Source organism: Leuresthes tenuis, unplaced genomic scaffold (genome assembly GCF_036924035.1).
Source record: "Leuresthes tenuis unplaced genomic scaffold, fLeuTen1.0.hap1 SCAF_20, whole genome shotgun sequence".
NCBI classification, from domain to species: Eukaryota; Metazoa; Chordata; class Actinopteri; order Atheriniformes; family Atherinopsidae; genus Leuresthes; species Leuresthes tenuis.
In genome coordinates, this window is record NW_027325374.1 from 13,292,234 (window position 1) to 13,315,779 (window position 23,546).

Consider the following 23,546-nt stretch of genomic DNA (forward strand, 5'->3'; position numbering starts at 1 on the left):
TAAACGTTGCTTTAACATCTCTCTAAGTTAATTCTGTTTACCTGAACTTGTTGTCTGTTTTGTCGCTTAGACCGTTTCGTCTGCAATTAAGACCTCACAGAACTCCAACAACCCAGACAAATTATACAGGTAAGTGTCGACACTTTTGCCTTCCTCCAGGTGACCCAGTTTAAAGCCTCGGCATTGTATTGTGCTCATCCTGGCTTGGTGCTTAACAGAGCACGTATCTATCTGTTGGAGCTGTCTGCTTCCACTTTTGGCAGTTTAAAAAATATGTGGAACGCATATATTTTTGCATTTGCTTGTTCTTTAGCTTAATCCCTGCTACAGGGAAGACAGAGTCATTGTTGACAATAAACATTTTGGAGAAAAACCAGGCGCTGAAAATAATCGATTGTTGTACGAGGACGATTTTATTGGCAGGCCTTTTGCATCTGCAGTCTCAAGTAGTGTTTATGGACTTCATGGTGAACTGTTCTGTGGCTGTTCCCCTCCAGGTAAAGCTAATCTTTCATCTACACACCATCACTGCCTAATGACGGCACTCTGGATGGCAGAGCACTGCATGCAAGTGTTACTATAGCAATGATATTGGTTAAATTCCTTCATGCCGTTACTGCATTGGCAGACTGACATGATCGTGTCACAATAAACTGACCTTTGAGTCAATCAGATCTCAACCTTGATCCAGAGAATCAGGGAGCTCTGAGGTCATTGTCCTGTAAACTTGCAAATCGAGGTTTTCCTTGTAGCCTATAGACATCTGTGTAACAGATGACAGATATGTGGGCCAAATTATCATGTTGCTTGTGCCTGTAAATGTTTGAATCCAGATACATTTAAAAAAAGTCTTTACCAAAAAAAACAACTGAATGACTTGTAGGCGATTTTCGAATTTATGTCTGCAAACGCTGTCTGACCTTTTTGCTCTACACTTTTACTGCTTATATGACTCCAAGCAAGGCTGACTCAAACATGATTGGTCAATACTGATAGGATTACAAACAGAAACCAGATGGCTTACAGTTGTGGCTTCCAGGACCACAACCCTATTTCTTCATATTCACATGTAGATATCTATTGTCAGAGATTAGTGTCAGGATAACCAGCTATCTGCTTGTGTTATGGTTTCCCTCTTTTGAGCCACCAAGTCACGAGGCTCTCTCAGCCTGATTTGTGTTGTTGCAAATGGATTTTCTCCACCTTTCTCCTTCAATCCAAAATGTGCTGAAAGAAACAAATATTCAGCAGAGCCCTTGCGTTCACCCTGAAGTGGGAAGCTCCTTGACTGCATTTGCCCCTCATTCAGTGGTAAGTTTCCTCATCCAAACGATCTCCCCAGAAGGCTGTTTGCTCTTGGCATGATGACCTGATTTGAGGTTTTGAACATAAAATCAATATCTGGCCTCAACGTGTTGGATGTGATGTGCTGAGGGAACTTTAGCTGTTTGTCCAAATCCACAAACAGCCTCAAGCCCCTTTCGGAATCCAAGGTTCTTGCGGATGTGCTAGCTTAAGGTCCTGGCTTCTTACCATCTCAGAGGAGAGTGATGGCCTTCTTTTAGGCTCAGGACTGCTTGTGCTGCTCAGCTTTGATGCTCAGTTGATATGCAACTTCCATCAGACCTTGGTCAAAGTGACGAAAGTAACACCTCCCTCTTTATGTATTGTGCCAGTAACTGGATATCTTGCAGGATTCCTCATTTGGAGCACAGCCGACATGTTGGTTTGTGACCAATGTGTGTCGATTTGACATTATACAAGATTTTACGTCAGTCTTTGAATACATTAGGATGGTAAAATATCTGCCCAAAGCCAGTTTGGAATAACATTTAAGAGAAATTGTAAAAAGCTTCTTTTCTATGTCAGTTTCTACTTATGAATGTGTTTGGTTCGAAAAAACACTGCCATGCTGCCTCATGACTCCTTTCTGAATGAACATTCTGACAGAGACCATGATGAAAATCTAAACGCATTAGTGGGAGGATGTTTTAAAATGAAGTTACTATCAGGCTCTGTTTGTCTCGTGTCTCCTGCAGCACAGTGTGTAAACCGCGGTCTCCTCGCACAGTAGATCCTCCTCCCGCCTTCTCCTCCTCCTCACTGTTGGGTGGAGGTCTGAGTGAACTGGACCACCTGTTACAGGAGCTCAATGCCACCCAGTTTAACATCACAGGTTTGTGAGTGTGTGTGTGTGTGTGTGTTTAACTTTGAGGTGTGTGTTTTCTTCCATCTGACCCTGTTTTTTATTATCAGATGAGATCCTGGCCCAGTTCCCTGCTTCTAAGAAAGACGAGAGGGACAAGATCAAGGATAAGGCCACAACCTCATCCTCCAGGTACCATATCCAAGCAGCTTAGTCATATCTAAAGATCCATCTATAGTATTTGGAAACTTCAATCCTATTCAGTTAACTCTGCAAACATTGGTTACATAAGCTGTTTGTGGAGGGGCTGCACAACGATTCATTAGATAAGTAAGTTCAAAAGTTTAAACTAATCTAATTCATGTTCACATAGATCAAGGAAAAGTTTTAGAAAGGTGTTTATCCAGAAAGGTTGACCCGTGACTTGGATAAAAATGAAATAAATTGCTTTATAAAGTAGGTTAGCAACTTATGGGGGCATACCGTTCCTGCATAACTGGCATTTTAAGAGCCATATTACAGTGAGGATGTAATTTCTATCTTAAAGTATATGAATGCAACAGAAAATAGCTGAGAAAACATCGCAGTTAATGGGCCATGCTGGTCTATTTAACACACCCACACATATTAAGAGAGGCAGCTTGTTGAAGGGATTTAAAGGTACTTTGTTTAGTTTTTTTAAGCTTTCATAAACGTGGATCACCTTTTTGAAAGCTAGAAAACATAAAAAAAATATGTATTTTCCATAACTTATCTTTTTTTTTTCAAGATCGATCATACACATGAGGTTGTACAATGAGCCATAAGATACATTTTAAATGCTTTACTGTTCAGAGAGCAATTTATTTTCTCGCACTGTACGTTGCTGTGGCACCACCTGTCACATATCCTCTTCAATACATGTTTTAAAATATAGGGGAAACAATCAGATATGCAGATGAGACCACACATTGTTTTTTGATAAGAAAAATGAACATTACTTTTTTTTTCCTGGTTAACTCTGCAGCAAAATTCATGTCCCACACTCAGCAGTAACCATACGGCAGAGAGATCAGTATTTTTATGGATTTGTGTTTGGTGTTGTAGCTCTGCGAAGCCTTCGGCAACATCAGCCACACTGGAGCTGGACAAACTGATGGCCTCTTTGTCTGACTTCAGAGTCCAGAGCACAGTAAGTTATGGACTCCTTTCATATGCATGCAAAGGTTTATGAGGGATGTGAGACAAATATGCGATGTATGAGCTATAGTGCATCTTCAAATATTTTGAGTTGTTCTCCTTGTCGCTGTGCTGTACTGTTAAATGCATCCTTATGATGATGCTTGGCTTTTAACTCCTTCATCTTTTTAAATGGTCACCCATATAATTTCATGAGGGGAACTTAACCATGGCTGTTGGTTAATGATAAGGAGGATGACGATGCTGTTGTTGATTATATTCAGAGAAATATGAAGATTATGATGACAGTTCTCGCAATAGTATAAGGCGATGTAAAGGCTCATTGTGTCAGCCTTTTCTTTTAAATCAACAGCTGTGCCCTTGGCATGACTGTAAGAATGAAAGAATCCCGCTCTCCTTCATAATGGCTGCACTGTAACAGCTTAGGCCTCCTGGTACAAACCAGTCACCGGATACGACCTGCGGCTGAATCAGTCTTGGTGGAAATATTTCCCAGCTTCAGAAATATCTTCAATTAGTTGGAAGTCGCAGTAAAACTGTATTTGGTGTTGCATATTATCTTGTTGTTCTGGTTCAGTGGCTCTGTGAGCAAAGGAATCTGCTTTGCCGTTATAAGGATGTTTGGTTCAAGTGTGCTATCCAGCTGTGGCTTATAAACAAGACCCTAAAGGGTTATGGGAGAAGAGTTTTAACCCTTTGATATCCTGACTGAGAGAAAATCAATCAACAACAACAAAAAAAAGTTTCTCTTGATTTGGGCAATGATAATGAGAATCAGCGATTTTTTCCACAAATGGTTGGGTGGCCCTTTATTGTAAAAGTATCAAGATTTGTTAAAGTAAAAGTGATAGCATAATGTAGGATTTGTTTTAGCATTACTTAGCTAAACTAGCTGTAGAGATAGATTAGGTAGGTTTACGCATTAGTAAAGGTTTTTGTTTCAGGCTCGTTAGCTTCAAACGTTAAGATAAGGCTGTCATGTTTTATGTACACATCTGTGGAGGATGAAGCCTAAGAAAAGCCATCAGTTATGATTCTCTTCTTCTCTCTTTGTCTTCTGCCAGCCAGCAGCAGCTGTCACCCCAGTGGTTACAGCACCGCAGCAGCCTGCCGCCCCACTGCAGCCCTCAACTGAGGGTTCCCTGGACAGCATGCTGGGGCTCCTCCAATCAGACCTGACCAGACAAGGAGTTCAAACGTCCTCCAAGGGAAACTGTTCAGCTTGTCAAAAGCCAGTTGTGGGGCAGGTGAGAATGTCCAGATAGAATGAATTAGTATTTCTGCCATAGACTTTTTTCTTGGAGAAGTTATTTTCTTCTAATTACCTCGACCACTTATTCGCGCAGGTGGTGACGGCTCTGGGGAAGGTGTGGCACCCGGAGCACTTCGTGTGCACTGAGTGTGAAGCGGAGTTGGGCAGTCGCAACTTCTTTGAGAAGGATGGACGGCCGTACTGCGAGTCGGACTACTTCACCCTCTTCTCCCCACACTGTGCCCAATGCAATAAACCCATACTGAATGTGAGGCACTCCGACATGACGGTGTTATGTTATGTTGACAAAAATTTGTGTCAGTTCATTACCACAGTGTTTTGTTTCTCACTTTGTATAGAAAATGGTCACCGCTCTGGACAAGAACTGGCACCCAGAGTGTTTCTGCTGCGTCAAGTGCAGCCGCAGCTTCGGAGAGGAAGGTAATGAGTCCTCACCGAGTAAACGCAGTGAGGCCAAATGACGTGAAAACTTCAAAACCTTTTTATCAAATGTTAAAGAAAATATAACGCTGAAAATCAAGTTAATCACAACAAGGTTTGTGGTAAAGTCTTCATTTTAACATTCCTGTGTTTTTGAGATCAATATTTTTCACACTGATTTAAGCTGTGAGAAACATTTTTTTCTGAACCATGACACCCCCCTGACGCCTAAAGCCTAACATCTTTGGTAGAAGCGGATCTATTTCTGCCAGGAATTTTAAGGAGTTGAACTTTGAAGTTGAACTCTGAAGTTGAAATTCTGCTAATTCAACCGGAGTCACGCGAAAAAAAGTTCAGACTGTTTTTATCAGCTGCCATTAAATAGTTAATTTGAAATTTACCAAATGATCTCTTGAAGTGTTGTAATGCGGTGGCGTTATCTCCTGCAGGTTTCCATGACCGTGAAGGCCAGCAGTACTGCCAGCAGTGCTTTTTGACTCTGTTTGCCTCCCGCTGTCAAGGCTGCAGCCAGCCCATTCTGGAAAACTACATCTCAGCTCTTAACTCTCTCTGGCACCCACAATGCTTTGTATGTCGGGTGAGTGTGCCAATCAACCACCAATGTGTTCGTGCAGAAAAGAGTGTTGTCCTTGGTGGGTTGGGGTTCCACTTCTTTTATGTTGATTCGTATAGTTCCTCTTTTTTATTTGCAGTACTTTGCGAAAGTTTTAGGCCAAGAACCAGTTTTAATTTGTGTCTTTAGGCATTTTGTTCGCAACGGCCTGTTGCAAAGACACATCATTTGTTCCCATTTATTTAACTGCATCTAGAAGAAATGCCAACAATAACCCAGTTTGACTCACGGAAAAACAGTAATTTTGCTCGACAAGGTAATTCCCAATGAGCTATTAGCTGAAAACTCGGCGTATCTCAGCATGGTGTGCAGGATGTGAAGAACAAAGTATCTGTTATCTGGTATCTGAAAAAAAAATCCAGCAAAGCAAATCCAGCAAAGAGAGATAAATTTGGCCCTTCAGTTGATCCATCCACTGTTCAATGAGGCCTCATCAGAAATGGTATGTAAGGAAGGGTGGCTGTCAAGAAGTTATTCTTAAGGAAGGGAAACAGGGAGAAAAGGCTGGGAAATGCCAAATGACACAGGAAGTGGACTGAAAATCTGTGAACTGTGATTTGTGAGGCAAAGAGAGTTTAGCTCAAAGGGCTCAAACTCCAAAGACTGATAAATAAAAAAAAGGATTTGAAGCTAAGCTCTTGGTTTTTAAGGCCCACCTGTGAATGATTAAAGCACTGATTTATATTTGAATTAATTTTGTATAATTAGAAGAGTAAATGGAGTTTAAAGCCTGTTGCACCCTCAAGTGCTGCACTAAAACTGCTGTGTGGCCAACGTTGTGGTTGTATGAGCAAGCCTCTTCAAGGAAGTTAATGTGAACTGTGTGAACGAAGAAAAAACTAAAAATGAGTTATGATTATGTCATGGGAAATCTATCATTTCACAGGAAAACCAAATGTAGCTGCATGCATGAGTCAGTGCTCTCTGCTGTGACTTACTCACTGCATCTCTCTCTCTCTCTCTCCCCCCACCCCCCTCCCTCCCTGTCGCCTCAGGAGTGCTACAGCCCCTTTGTGAATGGCAGCTTCTTTGAACACGAGGGTAAGCCGCTGTGCGAGGCCCACTACCACCAGTCCCGTGGCAGCATGTGCCAGGCTTGCCAGCAGCCCATCCTGGGCCGCTGTGTCACGGCCATGGGGGCCAAATTCCATCCCCACCACCTTGTGTGCCACTTCTGCCTGAAGCCCCTGAGCAAGGGCTGCTTCAAGGAGCAAGAGAACAAACCCTACTGCCACCCCTGCTTCATCAAGCTCTTCGGTTGAGGACACAGCTGAAGACTTTGTCCCCCATCCTCCACGTGACCCAAACGAAGAAGCCATCTGACTTTTCTTTCACAATTTGTTTTTTATTTTCTGTGTGAGTGAGATGTGTGTCATCAGAGGAAGGGGAAAAGACACAATCATCCAACGCGACGCATTTATTTTTTTATTTGACATAGAAATGGACTGGCGTGTCCGCGCCTCGAGCATTTGTTATACAGTAATGCCAAATGATTTTCTCATGTATGTGAATATTTTACATACGGTAGTGATTCAAATTGAATATTGACAACTGAATTATTTTGCCACATAAAGAAAAACAAATCTGCAAATTTATTGTTACAATTCAGAATATTTACTGTTTTGAAAGGATATTCCCTTTAATATATTTGCTTTATATTGCTAAAACTATACATGTCACTGCATTTGCATTTATATACTGTACGCTGAATGCCATCTATGTTAATGTAAACTACCTTATGTTTAAAGTCAGATATTTTGTATTATTCTCTCACCATTGCTCTCTGCAAATTGCCAAAAACGGTTCCAAAGAATAAATAGAGGTTAACACAATCTGTTTTGCTGTTTTGTGGACTGATTTAAGTGAGAAACTGGATGGGACAAAGGCAGAAAAGAGGGTAAAACATTGCCTTGAGAAACAGTATTTGTTTTTGAGAAATTTAAAAGAAGCAGGAATTTTTATTCTATCACAAACCAAGCAATGCAGAAGTAAATAAAAGGTTTACACATTCACTAATGAAAATATGTTTGGAATAAACGCAAGTTTTAAACCAAATTCGGAGCAGCTAATTTAATCCGTCGTAACTGCTATAAGTAAACCTCAAACTATGAAAAAGGGAGTGCAGAAAAACGTGGAAAAAATGTTGATTTTGTCCACTAGATGGCACCGTTCGCTCACTGCTCTATGTTTAACTTGGCATAAGTATTTTGAAACGGTACAGATCTGGAAAAAATGCATGTAATTGAGCGAAGAATGGCAAGACATTTACAGACTTAAGGGAGAAATAAAATGCAGCACTCAGCAGAGGTGAGATAACAGCTGCATGCAGCTGCGTGATGACGTGTCCACGCCTCTGACCCTCACAGGTGAGTTCATTTAGAAGTTAATGAGCGTCTTTCGCTGTCTGTCGGGTGAAAGCGGGTAACCTTGCATGGAAAGTCATCGTGAGCCGTCAGTTTCAAGTGTTGTAAAAATCCTGAAACACACGATGAGTGATTCAGAACAGCAGCAAGTAAGTCAGCATAGTTTTGACGTTTTTTAAAAAAAATAAAAAAATAAATGCGTGCGTGATGCTGTGTTCTTTATGCGTGAAGAGTTGCGAGGCATCCACTATATCTTGAAAATATGCACCAAAAACCTTTAGCAGCTTCCAAATAAGTGTAGATAGGCTAATTGTTCAGGCATGTACAAATGCCTGAACAAATATATATATATGTTTCTATCCTCCCAGGATGCAGAAAAGGCTGGCGAGTCGCAGTGGCCTGAGAATGGAGATGAGTGGAGTGATGCAGAGAATGAGACGAGTATGGACTGTGAGCTTCTCCAGGCCATGGCAGAGGAGGACGAGGAGATAAACATCCACAATGAGGAGACGTTTGGGATGGGTTTGTAGACGTCCCTTCATTTATTTTTCTAAAACGGCCTTGTGCCGATTCATCAGCAGGTGTACTGACTCAGCCTGTGCCCTCATGATCTGCAGCTGCTTAAGAGTATGATGTTTGACATCATAGCAAGTTGTTTTTGATCAGTCATTTTGATCATAAAAGGTAGTGGCTGAAGTACACATTCATTATGGTTCGCTCTTTGTTTTCCAGAAAAGGCTCCAGATGAACCCTTTCTGTCCAACTGTCTAATCCTGGACCAATTCCACACATTTAAACTGAGAAAAGACTGCACCAGTGCCAATAAGCTCCCAGGAGCATGACTTTACTAACTTATTGGTCCAACAGTAGGAACCACTGAGATCCATGTCAATGTTTGGGGCTACTAGTAGAAACCTTTTTTTTACCATTTTGGTAAAATGTGGTGGCAGCAGCGAGAGGCTTGTTGGTGGAAAGTTGAGCTCAACTTAATTTTCTGGTTCTACAACGGCATCGACATGGTCCTGGTGGACAGGTTCCTGATTGGCACTGCTGCAGAGCAATTATTTGATGTTGTTCCAATTTTGGCACTCTCTTCTTTTGCACATGCCGATAACCTAACATGTTGTAAATGGTTTAGTTTGTCAGATTCAGAATTTTCCCTCAGACAATTTAAGCTCTGAAAGTGGGAATTGGAAAAGTTAAGGTGTCTAACTAATTACACTGATTCCATTCTTCTATAAATTGTGATGACTTTATATCTTGTGGAAAGATTAAAAATGAACAGTTGCCACCTTTTAATGTACAAAGCTTAATTCCGTTTCTGCATGTCCTCATCGTAGATGTCAACCCACAAGGGCCGACTGATGACCTCTGTAATGGCAGCATTCCATTTGGAGAACCACCGAGTCAAACGCCACCACCAGCACCAGAGCCCAAACCTCCGTCCCCCCTCGGCTGCCCCTCCTCCCCTTCCAGGCCGAGGTATCTGCCTCGGTCTGCCCCATGGCAACGCAGCAGAGGTAGGGGACGGAGGGGAGGACTGGGCAGGGAGCAGCTATTTGAAGACCCTGCTGTGATAAGGATAGTGGAGGGGCGACGGAGCCTCATGGTGAGAAAGAGGAAAGATTTGTGAGACTTTCTGTTATCTGTTAGAGGGGTCAGCTCGTAGTACTGTTTGATTTTGGCCTGGTCTTGCTTTTTTTTAAATTATAAAGAGTCTTGACAGCGCCATAGTGGACTGTGGGCATGCCTTGTGCCGAAATACTTTTGAGGATGATGTAAGTGCCAACTGTGGAAAAACATCCTATTTATTTATTTCCATTGCTGCTCTGTGCTGCTTACATTTAGCTTGCATTTTTTCTACTTTTTTTTTTTTTCTTTGTACCCCCAGAGGATGTTGCCCTCGTTCAGAAAAAACAGGAGAGTTTCGGGATCAATCCTTCAGGTTAAAAGAAGAACGTGTCATATGTATAACATGGGGGTCTGTTAGAGGATATTTTAATCTTGAGTCTTGTATTTTGTAGGACAGTGCTATAGTGTGTGTGATTGGTCACAGAGGCAGAGGTCAGCACATGAACTCCAGCTTTCTGGATATACCATATCCCATCTCCTCCTTCCGAGCTAGGAGAGGGGAACCCAGAGGATCCTACTCAAGACGACAGTTTGGCCAAAGAGGGCCTTCTCAGGTGGAAGACTTTCTTTCCATTTCATTTAAATATAATGGAATAGTGGCAGAATGGAATAGATTTAGCTTTTTTTTTTTCTTAAAATTTTTTTTTTTTTACTTTTGATCATTCCTGCATGGGATGAAATTGAAGTTGGAAACGAAAAAAGGGTTGCTCTAACTGAGCAAATACTGAATGGGAAGAGATGCACTGATCAGTGGGCCAGTTTTAAGCTTGATTAGTTTTGACCAGGTGATGAAAGGATGCAATCTCCTCAAACTTGGAAAGAAATGCTGAATTCTCTCAAGAGGAAATGTTCCTTAAATGGATCACATTGTCTTGTGTAGTGTCAGTTTTTTCTGAATTTCAGCTTTACATTTATCTTGCAGATGCATGCACCCATCATACCAGGATCACCCATCTTCTCGCGTCAACCACTGACTCCACGACATTTCAATCAGGTTTATTTCAGAATCCGCTACTTTAATGATTAATGCAGATCTGTCTACTCGGAACTGTCTGACTTCACCAATGTGCTGAATCAGTCAGGAGGCTTTGCGTTTCCTCCGAACTGCCCTTGCCCCTCCACACCTCAGCCTCTAACTCCCAAGATGATGCAGCTTCGCTTTGGTTCCAACTCACCCAGACCGTCCCCCTTTTACAGCCCCTTGTCTAATCCAGTACAGCCTTTCAGGTAAGTGGTGATTTCACGGGAGTTTTACATTTTTACAAAGTTGAAGTATCACGTTGCAGTCATTTGAGTATATAGAAATCACGTTGTACAGTCAGTAGCACTAATGTGCAATTTTATGGTACTATATTACGTATAAATCCACCTGCAGATTAAATTTATTGCTTCTATTTTAACACACTATTTGCTGAAGTAGTTAATTTTACTGTCTAGAAAAGATGGACATAGTCAGATTTAGCAGCCAAAGGCACTGAATCTCAGTTTGTGATGTGGGTAAACATTTTCTTAGTGAGATTAGTTGCTAATTTCTTATATTGGAGGTTGATTTCCATTTTGTCATTTATGGTCCTGTTGACAATAAAAAATGACTGCAAAAGCAGGATTTGAGTTGGAGTGGAGCTTTGTTAATTGGCAAGCCTCTGCCCTATGGATCCTCCATTTGCTTCACCAAAATGCAGCTTGAAGATAAAACTATAACCTCTCTGAGAACTTGTAACTGTGTACTGTATCAGAATTTATTGAAGCTAATGGCTGAAAATAAAATCTTTCTCTGACCAACAGGTACCCTGGTCCAGTCACACAGCTCCATCCTCAACATAAACGACTACTCAGTCAGAAACAGCGTCTATTCCTAAGGTTGGGGCTACATCGAGTCAAGAATATGAACTTATTTAGTCATTCTGTATTTTACGAAAGCACTAACTTAAAAAAATCTGTCCTGCTCACAGAAAGTCGGAAGGCTGGGACCCTTACTGTAATCTCATGACTGGAAAAGAGAAGGAGTGGATCACCCGTCTGCAGATGATCCAGCTGCAAAGTGAGAATCCGTACCTTGAGGACTACTATTACCAGGTGGGAAAGAGGTTTTCATAGGGTGTCTAATTTTAACCACCTGACCTCACCCTTCTAGTCTTGGTTCTGCCTGTACCATGTAAAATTGAGTTCTAATGGCTCATGTGCTTAAACTCTAACAGGAGTATTACCGTCGAATAGAAGCCAAGATGGCTGAAGAAGAACTGGGCATCAGGAGCAAGAGGGAGCCACCCAAGCTCACAACACCTTATATCACAAAAACTGACTCCTACACACCAGGTTTAAAAAAATAAATAAATAAAAAAAAATAAAAAATTTTTTTTTTATTAATATTGAACTTTCAAGAAAGTAAAGGGTTTTTTTTTTTGGGGGGGGGGGGGTGGCTTTAAACTGTCTTTAAAGGAGTAATATGGGGGCTTAGAACAGTCCATTTATAGGATGCCTAACTTTAGTACTGAAGAGTGTTGGGTCGGTATACAGCTATAAAGGGAACACCTATCCAAACACCTATAGATGTGTTTGTTCAACCACTTTTAAAACCATAGGTGTACTATATGGAATATACTCTGAAAACTGCACATTTTCCTGTAGTGGTAAAAGGCTTTTGTTCTTTCAGTGGTGCACATTGAAGGCTCTTTAGGTCAAGTTGCTGTGTCCACATGTTACTCTCCTCGTCGTGCCATCAGTGCAGTTCATGCAGTCCAAGCTCACACTTCACTCGAGGTACACTGACAATCAGTGTTTTAAAGATCTTATCAATCAGGGCCTTCACCCATGACACTGACACTTACTTCCCTTTTTTTTTTTTTCAGGATCAAAAAGACACCAGACAACAGCGGTTAGAGGTCCTCAGTAAGGTAGAAAAGGTACCTGCTTAAACTTTTTTTCTTTTTCACTGAATTTGATGCAGTTGATTTTTAGATATTTTTTTATAATTGTATTGCCAACACACTGTTTCTTGTTCTATCCTGCAGTTGTTCATAGTTTTGCTGGAGGTGGAGGAAACGGAGAGGATGAAAACGACAGTTTTGTCTGAAGCAGAAGAGATGGGGTTGATGGAGAAAACCCAGAGAAAAGTGGAGCACATCTACTCCCAGCTGCAGAACCATAACTCTTTGTGAGTCTTTGCCCATCACTTTGCTAGAAGGGTTGTGAAATACTGAAATGGGATACTCTGCTTTATTTCTAGCTCTACATTCTAGTGCACATTTGTCTTTTAATTTTGAGAAATAAACTTTCTCAATTCTTGATATAGAGATTCGGGAGAGGAGTTTCTTCCTTTCCTGCTTGTCTCAAAAGGCAAAAAGCTCCTTGCTCGTCTGCTCCCCTTCCTGAAACATGATTTGGCCCTGAAAATCTTGCACATTGTGACCTGCAACCTTCCTACACTGATGAGCAGAGATACAGAGGAGGTGAGTCAGTTTTAAATGTCACTGTTATTTCCCAACTGGTCAAGTGCTTTTTTTGTAACGGAATATATAAGAGTTTACACCAAGAACGGCTGACATCCGTATTCTTGTCATATTTGGTTAAATTCCAGCCATCAAACATGGTTGGTGGCTGAAGATTGTGTACTCGTTTTTTTTTTTTTTTTTTTTTTTTTTTTTAAATCACACATACAAATCCAAAACACAGTTGGACCAAAATGTATTTATTTTTCCTCTTTAAATGATCAGAATAAACATTTTCATTCCAGGCCCTTCCAGTTCTCTACTCATCTCTTCGAAATGTGATCGGTGGCCTGACGTTCAGTCAGCTCATTGGTGTCCTCAAAGAGCTGACGTCATCGGAGTCTCTGGGAGGGTCTGATGGCCTCTCGCTGGCATGTCAGAATAAGGTCAGTGCCTTGTGTTGCTGCACAGCTCGAATTCTTTTAGCTTTTCCTCACATATTTCTTCTTCTTTCAGTTTGGACTGTCCTTACTGTATGCTCTCCTGTCCCACGGAGAGAAACTGCTATCCTCAAGCATTCCTCTTGAGCCCAGCATTGGTGACTTTGAGACCTGGTGGGAACATGAAGTGTATAATGCAGCTACTTGAACTTAACCACTCTCATGTCATTTTGATATTGCCGTTTGTTTTTTAGGACCGACATAATATTCCAGGTTGCTGGAGAGCTGTCTCAGTGTTCACTCGTGGAGCCGCTACTTATGCCTTCAAACCTTCTCACGCTCTTTTGTCGCTACCTAGACAAGCGCACTGTGCATCAGCTGAAAAGCAATATGGAGTGAGTCCTTTTTAGATGCGTTTAACAGAATGTTCACACGTAGAAAACATTTGTCAGACCTGAATATGATAATCAAATGTCTTGATTTAGATCTGCAACAGGATTCCTGGCTCTTCCATCTTAAGGATGACTAGTGAGATGTTCAACCAGTGATCAGGTTGTGGTGAGGACTGGACTGAAGGAAGCAGACTTATTTCAAAACTCCTCATTGCCATTTATAACAAGCTGCATAACATGCCCTGATGCCCTTTATTTTTGGTTTTGATTCCTTACCACCCACCGATCCCCTCACACTTTTGCACCTGAAACTGTTTCCCTCTTTTTATTTCCTTTATCTTATTGTTTTACTTTCCTCCGTTTGGTCTCATCAATGTTTGTTAGCTTAATGTTTGTCAGTTTAACAAACATTGATGTACTTATGAGTTAGTTCAACCTTCCAAAATGATATTGACTGTGGTAATCGACTCTACATGTACATTACTGCTGAATTGTTATTGAAATTCCAGAACGATCAATTTGTGTTTCATCAGATATGGTGACCAGGTTGAGGATTGTGTTGTAATTTATGATTGATAATAACCATTTAAGGAAGTTGTCATGGCCCAACACATGCCATGCAATTTTGGGTTATTTTGTAAAAAGGCATGCATTGTGTATACATGTGTAGTGTTACTAAAAAAAAAAAAAAAAATGTATTTGAGGTAATTTTCCATCTTAAAAGTTTCAGTTGTGAAGATTTTTATGTATTGATTTAATTTGGAAACAGAAATAATTTAAATTGCACCCTTATAGAGCACTTGCAATATGAATAAAAAAATAAATAAAAAAAATTTGAAATTGCTTTTTGCACCATCCCAACTCCTAAATCAAGTTTACTTGATGGAAGCAATTTCAGATGGAGAAATTACTTCAACTTCAGAGCCTACTGAAGTCTCTGAGAAATAAGCAGGTCTGAACTCTGTCCTCTGAATTTCATGTGGCTTTTGTTGAGTTTCAACCAAACAATGCGGGACAGTGTTTAAACACCAGTGTGAGAGATTCCTAAAGAGAGAAATGGCAGAACATGGAATTCCAGTTTTTTGTTTGTCAGAATATTTGTGGATCGCTACAGATGGAGTCTAAACCTGGTGTGTTAAGGTCCAAGATATCGTAACTTCATTATTCTGCATGTATCTGAAGTATTTTCTTTGTAGATTTTGAGTCTAGTCTTAAAACTGAGTTTGGGCAACTTTTTTTTTTTTTTTTTCCCTTTTCTTCCAATCTATCTCCATTCCTATGGGAACTTAAAAACAGCTGACATTGGTCACCCCAAGATGAGCCCTGAAGTGTCACATTTTCAAAAAAAATATTTTGGAGAAACCTTGTCTCGCTGTGCTCTCGCAGGTTCTCAGGTGAGGCCCTGTTCCCAATGCCAACTGCGTCGAACATGCAGCAGTTGGCAGATTCAACTGGCTTTTAACCAAACACTGACTCAGCATTGTTGGGCACCTTGCAGCTGCACACATTAGGGCTGGGATACTTACTGAAGCCATGGCTGCATGCAGCCAGCGAGTCCCTCTTGAACAGGGGTGTGATTCTGTAACACGCAGAGCTACATGCAAACATCCTGGGCACCACTTCAAAGCAAAGCCTACCGCACAAGTTCAGGGAAGTGAATTTAATCATAAACTGACCGCTTGGAGGTGAATCAATTTTAGGTTATTACTGATGTTTGAGGCTTTCACTCCCCTTCCTCATAAAATCTTTTTTGTTTCTTAGCAGGATTCATTATATAAATGAACATGTGACCAAAGTAGCTAACAAATTATAACACAAATAATTCTAGTGACTAAAAAGATTTTCGCACGCTGTAATGGCACATTGTCACAAAGCTTACCAAGTCCAAAGAAACCTCTAAGTAATCCTGCGTAATATCGATTGAAACTGACCCAATCTCAATGATTCAAACCACGACTACTTGGACTCTCCAAAAGAGATCAAAAGCATAATGATCATTCATGATTTTAAACACACATTCGTCACCAAGCGGTGAAAAGCTGGACTGGCATTTGTGTTTGTTTAGAGGCCAAGTATGTGAGAGGTCTGGGCGGGCAGGGAAGTGAGACATTAACCTCTCCTTGACCTCGTAAGAGGAGGATTTGGACTTTAGGTGAGGAATCTATGTGAAAGGTGAGATATGTTTCTTTTTTTCCTTTTCTTTTGCTCACTTTTCTTTGAATATCCAAGGGGCCACTTCATGGCGCGTGTGTTGATTGGCACCATGAAAACTGTATGTGCTGACAGAGGCCTGCGTTGTGTCATGCTCTCACTCAACATGTTAAAGTGATGTCATTTCTGCTATAAATTCCATTCAACATTAAGGTTGTTTGAACCTGAAACAGGTTGGCTATTGACCTCTCTGTTAAATTGTTGGGGTTTTTTTTGGATTTCTTTTGTCTATGGAAATTTTTTTTACTTAATATTAGGCCAAATTGTCGCTCCTTTATTTAAATGCATGTGTAGTGTTGTGGTGAGCAGCCAGTCTTTTGGAGGAATACATTTATCCATGCTGGAGAAATTAAGTGGTAAAGCCAAGAAATCATGAGTCTGTACACAATTTTTAAACTGCAATGTGACTGCAAATGAGTCCAAAACAAATGAGTACTTTGCCATCCCTCAGTCGAGCCGTTCCAAAGTTCATCAGTCAATGTCCAAATAAGTGAACTCCTTCTCTTTGCTTCTTGATCTCTCCCTTAAGTGTTAATGTAGTTTAGGTGGCCAATTATTCAGATAGTCTGTGTACACCTCAATGCGTTTCCGAACGAGCAGGGGAGGATCTGGAAGCCAGGAACATCTACAAACACCAGAGGGGGTGAGAGGAGGTGCACCTCAGACCAGAGTGTATATTAAACCCTCCTAATCAGGGTGAGTGTCCCACTTCAGAACATCTTCTTCAGCCTCCTCGTTCTCCTGCCGGGTCTAAAACCATTTTTCTTCCAGGTCCACCATGGTGGGATGGCTCCTTCTTCAGAGCGCAGTGCTCCTTTGGTTGGTGCAGGCAGCACACACAGGGGGTAAGTGTCTGAAAGATGAAAGTCATGGTTTCATCAGGTGGCATGTATTTTGTGAACAAAATACAGCAATTAGTGTACATGACAAGTCTGCAAAAGTTTAGGCACCCAGGTCAAAAGTTCTTTACCATCAATAGCTAACTGGGAAAAAGATGATCTCATTTCCAAAATGCATCAAGTTATTATATAGATTAAAATTTCCTACATATGTTCAGCAAGATTATTTCTACATCTCCATCCTTTGCAAACTCAAAATATTAAGAAAGAAAGAAAAAAATGCAATATCAGTACCTGGTAACAGCCCCTTGTATTGCAGCCTGTACTTGCTTTTCATATCAGATTAATATCTTGTTCTTCTGCGGATTGTCATAAGTTTTTTTCTGCAAAAAGCTTCTGGTTCTGTAAGCATTTCGGGCCATAGTACATAGAGTGCTCTTTTGAGGTTTATCCACCAATTTAAATTACTTTTACTCATTGTGAGAAAATGTCCGTTCTAACTTCATGGATTCACAGGACTTGTTTGCATAATACAGCAGCTCATTTAAAAGCTAATTTGCAAGCATCTGACTGTTGATTTATTGAAGACAGTTTTTTTCTTCTGGTTCTTCTCCCATGAAGATGCACTTTTGTGCAGATGAACAGAGAATCACCACAGCAGAGAATGCTCAAGCTGTATGAAGGTCTTTTGATCTTTTGGAATGTTTTCTTGTTTTTCAAGAGTTTATATTTAATCTCTGCTGTCCCTGTTAAAGACTATTTCTTAAGCACGTCAAGCCTTTATAAGGACTTCATGAAAACACTTCACTACTCTTTATGGCAGGTTTCGGTTTCCTTTCCTAACAATAACCAGGAACAAGTAATAGCCTTAACAAGTTGATAAAGTCCTTTGTAAAAGTCCCAGAGCTCAAATCTTTTGGGGTGCCTAAATCATCTTTCTTTTATTTCGCTCTAAAATTTTACAAAACTGAAAAGGATACTCTCACCTTGAACTTGAAGCTTTGTGGTGGCTCAGTTAATGCTGATCATTTAACCATAACAGCACTATCAGTTTGAAAATACAATGATGTCCTTCTTTCGATTAAATGCAAGGAAATTTGTACTGATCAAAGTCACTGGAAAACTTCCAGCTGAATGTCTTATAGTCTTAGAGTGAAATGTTTGCTGTGTGTTTCTGTGTCTGTGGTCTGAGAGGGTGACACTCAGCTTGAGTCATGAGCTGAATTACAGCCAATGATGGTGATGGTGTGGTTGGCACTGAGAAACGGCTCTGCATGTCCACATCAGACATGATTTAGAGTCTCAAAAAATGAACTTTGAGATCAACACATTAAATTTCATTATTTTGTTTCCTGCTGAACTTGTTGTAAATTTGTCCCAGAGTCCTAAAAAAGAAATATGTGGTGAAATGAATCAAATAATCAGAGAATTTATAGCACACATGGCTTAAATCAAAGGACTTCCTCCCATCCCGAAATGTAGCCATATCAGGACGGCATGAGAGTGAAAAGCTCATAAATGTGACAACAGCAAATGTCTGCTTTCAAATTGATTGTGTAGTTGTCGATAATTGGACTATGTACAGCCAATGTGTTTGGGAATATCTTCACGTCTGTAATAGATTCCACCTTCAATGATAAGAATGTTGCATTTAGTCTGTGTGCAAATTATTTTGCTGCATTTCTTTGAAATCAAAATTGAAAATGAAACCTACTGGATTTTCCTTCAAATTTTGACCAAACAAAACACGGCACCCTCTTCTTTAACGGAATGTAATCATGCCAGATGAAGCTAGGATTTAATATCCAACTGAATGATTTCAACAGAAATCCCCACAGTACAGAAATGCTTTTCGTGCTGAACACACACCCAGTGTAAAGTAAAACAGGAGAGTCCTGCCGACTCAAGGGAAGAATGAGACAAATGTCTACCAGGTGGTCGGGTTTGCCTGTCGAATTTCAAACAATCATGTTAAAGTGAAATCTCAGAGCTGTAAAGCTCAGTGTTGTTGGCCCTCTTCCAAGTTTTCTTGTGATGATGCGAAGCAGCCATATATTCTGCTTTCCCGTCACCCGCTGGCTCAGTTTGGGAAATCAAAGACAGCTTGACTCTGGTGGCGGCAGTAGTCTAAATTTAACATCCACCTGTGAGAGGATAAGAGAATGGTTTTACTGCTTTTACACAGTCGCTCCATTGACTTCTGTAAAGTCTCCTCAAAAATGTTTGTCAAATTAATGTCTCACTGTTACACTTAATTTAATAGAATAAGTCGAATTGTAATGTAGTGATTCCTTTAGAAATAGATAAATAGATTAAAGGCTCCGCCACAGTTTTTTTTAATTTTCTTTTAGACTGTTATAACATCGTTAAAAAGAGACAGAGCAGGAAAAAGTAAGACAGCATGCCACAGAATCACATTAAATTACTTAACTGTGACAACTACAGCACATACAATTACGGTGGATTTGCAGTCTGCCAAATTTATGACAAAGAATAATGTGTTGATTAAAACTCAATTAATTGTTTAAAAGGCATCCAAATAAGCGTTTTAATGCAAAAAGGTAAACACAGGCTGCAGCAGATGAACATTTTAACAGCACACCCAGGTATCAAACAAAAGATTATAATGATCGCATGACAACACAAGAATCTATATCTAATTCTAATCTCCAGCAGTAACAAACTGTACACACGTGGCGCTTTCCCAAACTCAGAGTGGAGGCCCTCAAAATGGGATCAGATAGTATAAATGGCCTGCTCAAATGATGCATTTATGTGGCTAAGAGAAAGGTTTTTCAGAATTATTTATACTTTATTTCAAACTCAGTGTTGTCTGTGTTTTATGGCAGTGCAGCAATATCGAGTTAATGCGTGGAATGCGGTGGAAAAGATCCAGTTTTCATCATCGGAGATACATTTGCATATGCATATATATAATATTTGTAAGAAGATGTGTAATTTTTGTGGTATTTTGTGTAAGTGGCATTAATTCAAAGGGAAAATTGTTGATGTAATGCATTCCCACAATGTAGGGGGAAAAAAAATCTTTTTTTGTAACTTTGCAAAAATAAGCAACCCTGCCTAATGTGACTCTACACCTTTCTACACTCATCATGAGAACAGTTGGCTGAACTTGCATCAATTTTTGGTTAAAAGGGGTATTTAGTTAACTTTAGTTAACTGACTTCATTTTAGCTCAGAATAGACAGAATAACCAAAGAGGCGACCTATGTTCTTTTTCTCACAGCATGCTAATCATGTGTAGGAACTTTTATCCGAGATTAGGAAAAAATTATTGACCCTTTATTGATCGCAAAAGCTCATTGTTGTCGCATTTGTGTCAGTTAGCAACTATTTGAATGCTCATCAGTATGAATTTGTGGAGAGATGATGCTGTTAAGCCACATTTTTCTTTTTAATTTTTCTACTTAGGTTATAATGCTGCACCTGTAATACCCAATGGACAAGGACCACAAACTAATGGTGAATGCGTCACATTCTGTGCATTGTCTTTTAAGAAGTAAAATAATTATTGCTTTTGTTGATTTGTTTACTCCTTGCTAAAAAGGTTTTGGTCTGTTGTTGTGACTTCTAATTTCCAGGAAATAAACCTCAGAGTGGTGGAGGTGTGGGAACATCGCTGATGCCTTCAAAAGGTAAAGTAAAAACTACATTTTAAAACTAATAGCTTTTGCCAAAATTTGAAACAAGCGTTCTGTTTTTTTAAATCTATTTATCTTTTTAAGGTTTGGGTTGGATTATGGGGCCACAAAATGGATATGCTGGGTATCCTACAAAAGGAATAGGTCAGTGTGAAAGTAATCTGCATGGCCATTTGAACTGAATACTGAAAGTGTTCAACTCAGGTTATGGGTACATAAGTACAAATAAAATGAAGCCTGACAATATATCTGATCTTTTACCACCATAATGGGAATTTCACATCACATCCAACCAATGTGTCACTCCATTTAAAATCTTTTTAAAGGTCATGGAGCAGCTGTTGGGATGACCAAAGGAGTAGGAACCAACGGTAAATTCACCATTTACCACAAAGTAAAATTACTTAGAGAATAAGAAGTATTCGTAATGCCTGATGTTTTCATATGATCTATCTTCTGTATTTGAAGGCTACGGAGCAGCAGCTGGAACAACAAACGGACAAGGTGGCAAACAACAGGGTGAGTATTCCAACACGGACGAGCTTTTACTGTAGCAAGTTTGATTGTGCTGGAGGTTAGTAGATCAAGGTCGTCCAATTAAGCTGCCATGTAGGTTTAAAGCATGACCGCAACAAATGTGAGGCAATGCAATGTGACCATGCAGGGGAGCTGACCAAACCCAGAAGTGATGTTGTTAAGAACTGTTACTGTGTGGTTTTGGCACAGTCTGTGCCTCTGTTGATCGCTGTCATATCAGTGCAGTGAAAATAGTGTCTTCAGCCCTTTTTTGAGTGTATTTGAACAACAGTGATTTCAACAATTGGACAGCAGTAAATTGGAGGATGTTACAAGGTTGCTTTAAGAGTTTGATTTTTGTTTGTTTTATTCTAATAGTTGTTAAATGATGGGTAATATACAAAGCCCTCCAAACTGCAAACCAGCACTGAGCTGTGCTGATGAACAACTACAGCTCTCACAACAGATTTTCTCTGATTATTCTGAGACATATGTTTGCTCTGTAATTAAAATCTAATAAAAATTCTCTTCTTTTATGAATTTTGAAATTTCTTTACCTTGTGTTTGTAATATAGGAGGAAATCCAGCAGTTTTACCCAACGGAAATGGAGGTAAATCTATTGTTAGATAAAATATACTGAATACTTCTCTCCACCTTTAAAGTCTGTTCCTCTGAAGAAATAAATCAACTTTTTGAACAAGTCCTAGAATATAATCTTGAAGTAATTAATTTTTTTTATTTTTATTGCAGGATACGGAGTTAAAGCCGGCCCAACCAATGGACATCAACTGAAAGGTGGTACAATAACATGTCTGATCAAACATGGACACACACTCAGCAAGAATGTGGTTTTTATTCAAATTCTGTCTTGTTGCAGGTTACGGTGGTCAAGCTGGTGGAAATGGAGGACAGGGAACTAAAGGAAACGGTAATATATAGATATGTGTGTAATATAAAAATGTGTGAAATGTAATAAACAAAATAACAATATAAAAATGACAGATTCACTACATTTAAAAAAAATGGGGGAAAAACGCCACAAAAGTTGAATACAAGGTTGCTCACACTAATTTTTAATGTCTTAATGTTGGTTTACATGAATCACAGTTTGTATGACTATAAAAACATGCTTTGATAGTTAAAGATACAAGGAACCATATGATGGAAATATCTCCTTTCCTTTCATGAAGGACGTTCCAGTGTTTTCTTGTCTGATGGAGATCATGAAGGAAGCTCTGAAGCTTCTTTCCTGGCATTTAGAGCATTTGACCTGCTTTTATTATGGCTGCCACTTAAAACCTTACCAAGCAGAAATCACTGAGCTGCATCTACTTTGTTGGAAACATTTCTCAGTTTTAGATCACAAAGAATAATAGAATTTCACTTTTTATAGCACAGAACATTTTATTGTATTTCAGTTAACATGTCAGAATCGCTGCTTAACACTAACTTTGACATCTGTTTACCTTGTGTTTGTAATATAGGAGGAAATCCACAAGTTTTGCCCAACGGAAATGGAGGTAAATCTATTGTTAGATAAAATATACTGAATACTTCTCTCCAACTTTAATCTCTGCATCCACTGTAGAAATAATCCTACTCAGTCACTGATTCCTGGAATATTAACTATCAGCACTTTTTGTTGCAGGATACGGAGTTAAAGCCGGCCCAACAAATGGACATCAGCTGAAAGGTGGTACAATAACATGTCTGATTAAACATGGACACACACTCAGCAAGAATGTGGTTTTTAATCCAATTCCTTCTTGTTGCAGGTTACGGTGGTCAAGCTGGTGGAAATGGAGGACAGGGAACTAAAGGCAACGGTAATATATACATATGTGTGTAATATAAAAATGTGTGTAATGTAATAAACAAAAAAACAATATTAAAAATGACAGATTCATTACATAAAAAAATTGGTCAAAAAATGGAGGAAAAAAGCCACAAAAGTTTAATACAAGGTTGCTCACACTAATTTTTAATGTCTTAATGTTGGTTTACATGAATCACAGTTTGTATGACTATAAAAACATGCTTTTATAGTTAAAGCTACAAGGAACTGTAGGATGTAAATATCTCCTTTCCTTTCATGAAGGACATTCCAGTGTTTTCTTATCTGATGAAGATCATGAAGGAAGCTCTGAAGCTTCTTTCCTGGCATTTAGAGCATTTGACCTGCTTTTATTATTGCTGCCACTTAAAACCTTACCAAGCAGAAATCACTGAGCTGCATCTACTTTGTTGGAAAATAATCAAACAAAATTAGAAATTTCTCAGTTTTAGATCACAAAGAATAATAGAATTTCAATTTTTATAGTACAGAACATTTTAGGTAAAGGATTGTATTTCAGTTAACATGTCAGAATCACTGCTTAACACTAACTTTGACATCTGTTTACCTTGTGTT

General features: G+C 39.6%; 2 protein-coding genes across 7 annotated transcripts in view; both read left to right on the forward strand.

Annotated features, from left to right (window-relative positions):
* The window catches only part of LOC140278004 (transforming growth factor beta-1-induced transcript 1 protein-like), a 68,035-nt gene that overhangs the window by 4,579 nt on the left and 39,910 nt on the right, over nt 1–23,546 (forward strand). For 2 of the 6 annotated variants that reach the window (XM_072372881.1, XM_072372882.1), the window contains 9 exons: nt 71–129; nt 2,040–2,176; nt 2,257–2,338; nt 3,233–3,317; nt 4,390–4,572; nt 4,672–4,845; nt 4,937–5,018; nt 5,468–5,616; nt 6,648–7,484. In XM_072372881.1, the coding sequence (XP_072228982.1) occupies nt 71–129; nt 2,040–2,176; nt 2,257–2,338; nt 3,233–3,317; nt 4,390–4,572; nt 4,672–4,845; nt 4,937–5,018; nt 5,468–5,616; nt 6,648–6,914 (1,218 nt within the window). In that variant the 3' untranslated portion in view covers nt 6,915–7,484. Of the gene's footprint in view, nt 1–70; nt 130–2,039; nt 2,177–2,256; nt 2,339–3,232; nt 3,318–4,389; nt 4,573–4,671; nt 4,846–4,936; nt 5,019–5,467; nt 5,617–6,647; nt 7,485–23,546 lie in introns of those variants that run through there. The other 4 variants (XM_072372884.1, XM_072372883.1, XR_011909174.1 and 1 more) reach the window with 3 other exon arrangements.
* patl2 (PAT1 homolog 2) lies at nt 8,141–14,155 on the forward strand. Its single transcript, XM_072372917.1, has 19 exons — nt 8,141–8,164; nt 8,384–8,537; nt 9,356–9,624; nt 9,731–9,793; nt 9,907–9,960; nt 10,040–10,201; nt 10,570–10,641; nt 10,726–10,874; nt 11,433–11,507; nt 11,600–11,723; nt 11,846–11,963; nt 12,301–12,407; nt 12,497–12,550; nt 12,659–12,801; nt 12,940–13,096; nt 13,381–13,521; nt 13,592–13,689; nt 13,770–13,910; nt 14,001–14,155. Exons 1-19 carry the CDS (start codon nt 8,141–8,143, stop codon nt 14,032–14,034), a joined length of 2,139 nt encoding a protein of 712 aa, XP_072229018.1. The 3' UTR covers nt 14,035–14,155.

Coding starts and splice junctions, on each gene's coding strand:
- patl2 (XM_072372917.1), top strand. CDS start 8,141: ATGAGTGATTCAGAACAGCAGCAA. Junction 11,964..12,300: donor AACTGACTCCTACACACCAG/GTTTAAAAAAAT, acceptor TTGTTCTTTCAG/TGGTGCACATTGAAGGCTCT. Junction 13,911..14,000: donor CAGCTGAAAAGCAATATGGA/GTGAGTCCTTTT, acceptor GTCTTGATTTAG/ATCTGCAACAGGATTCCTGG.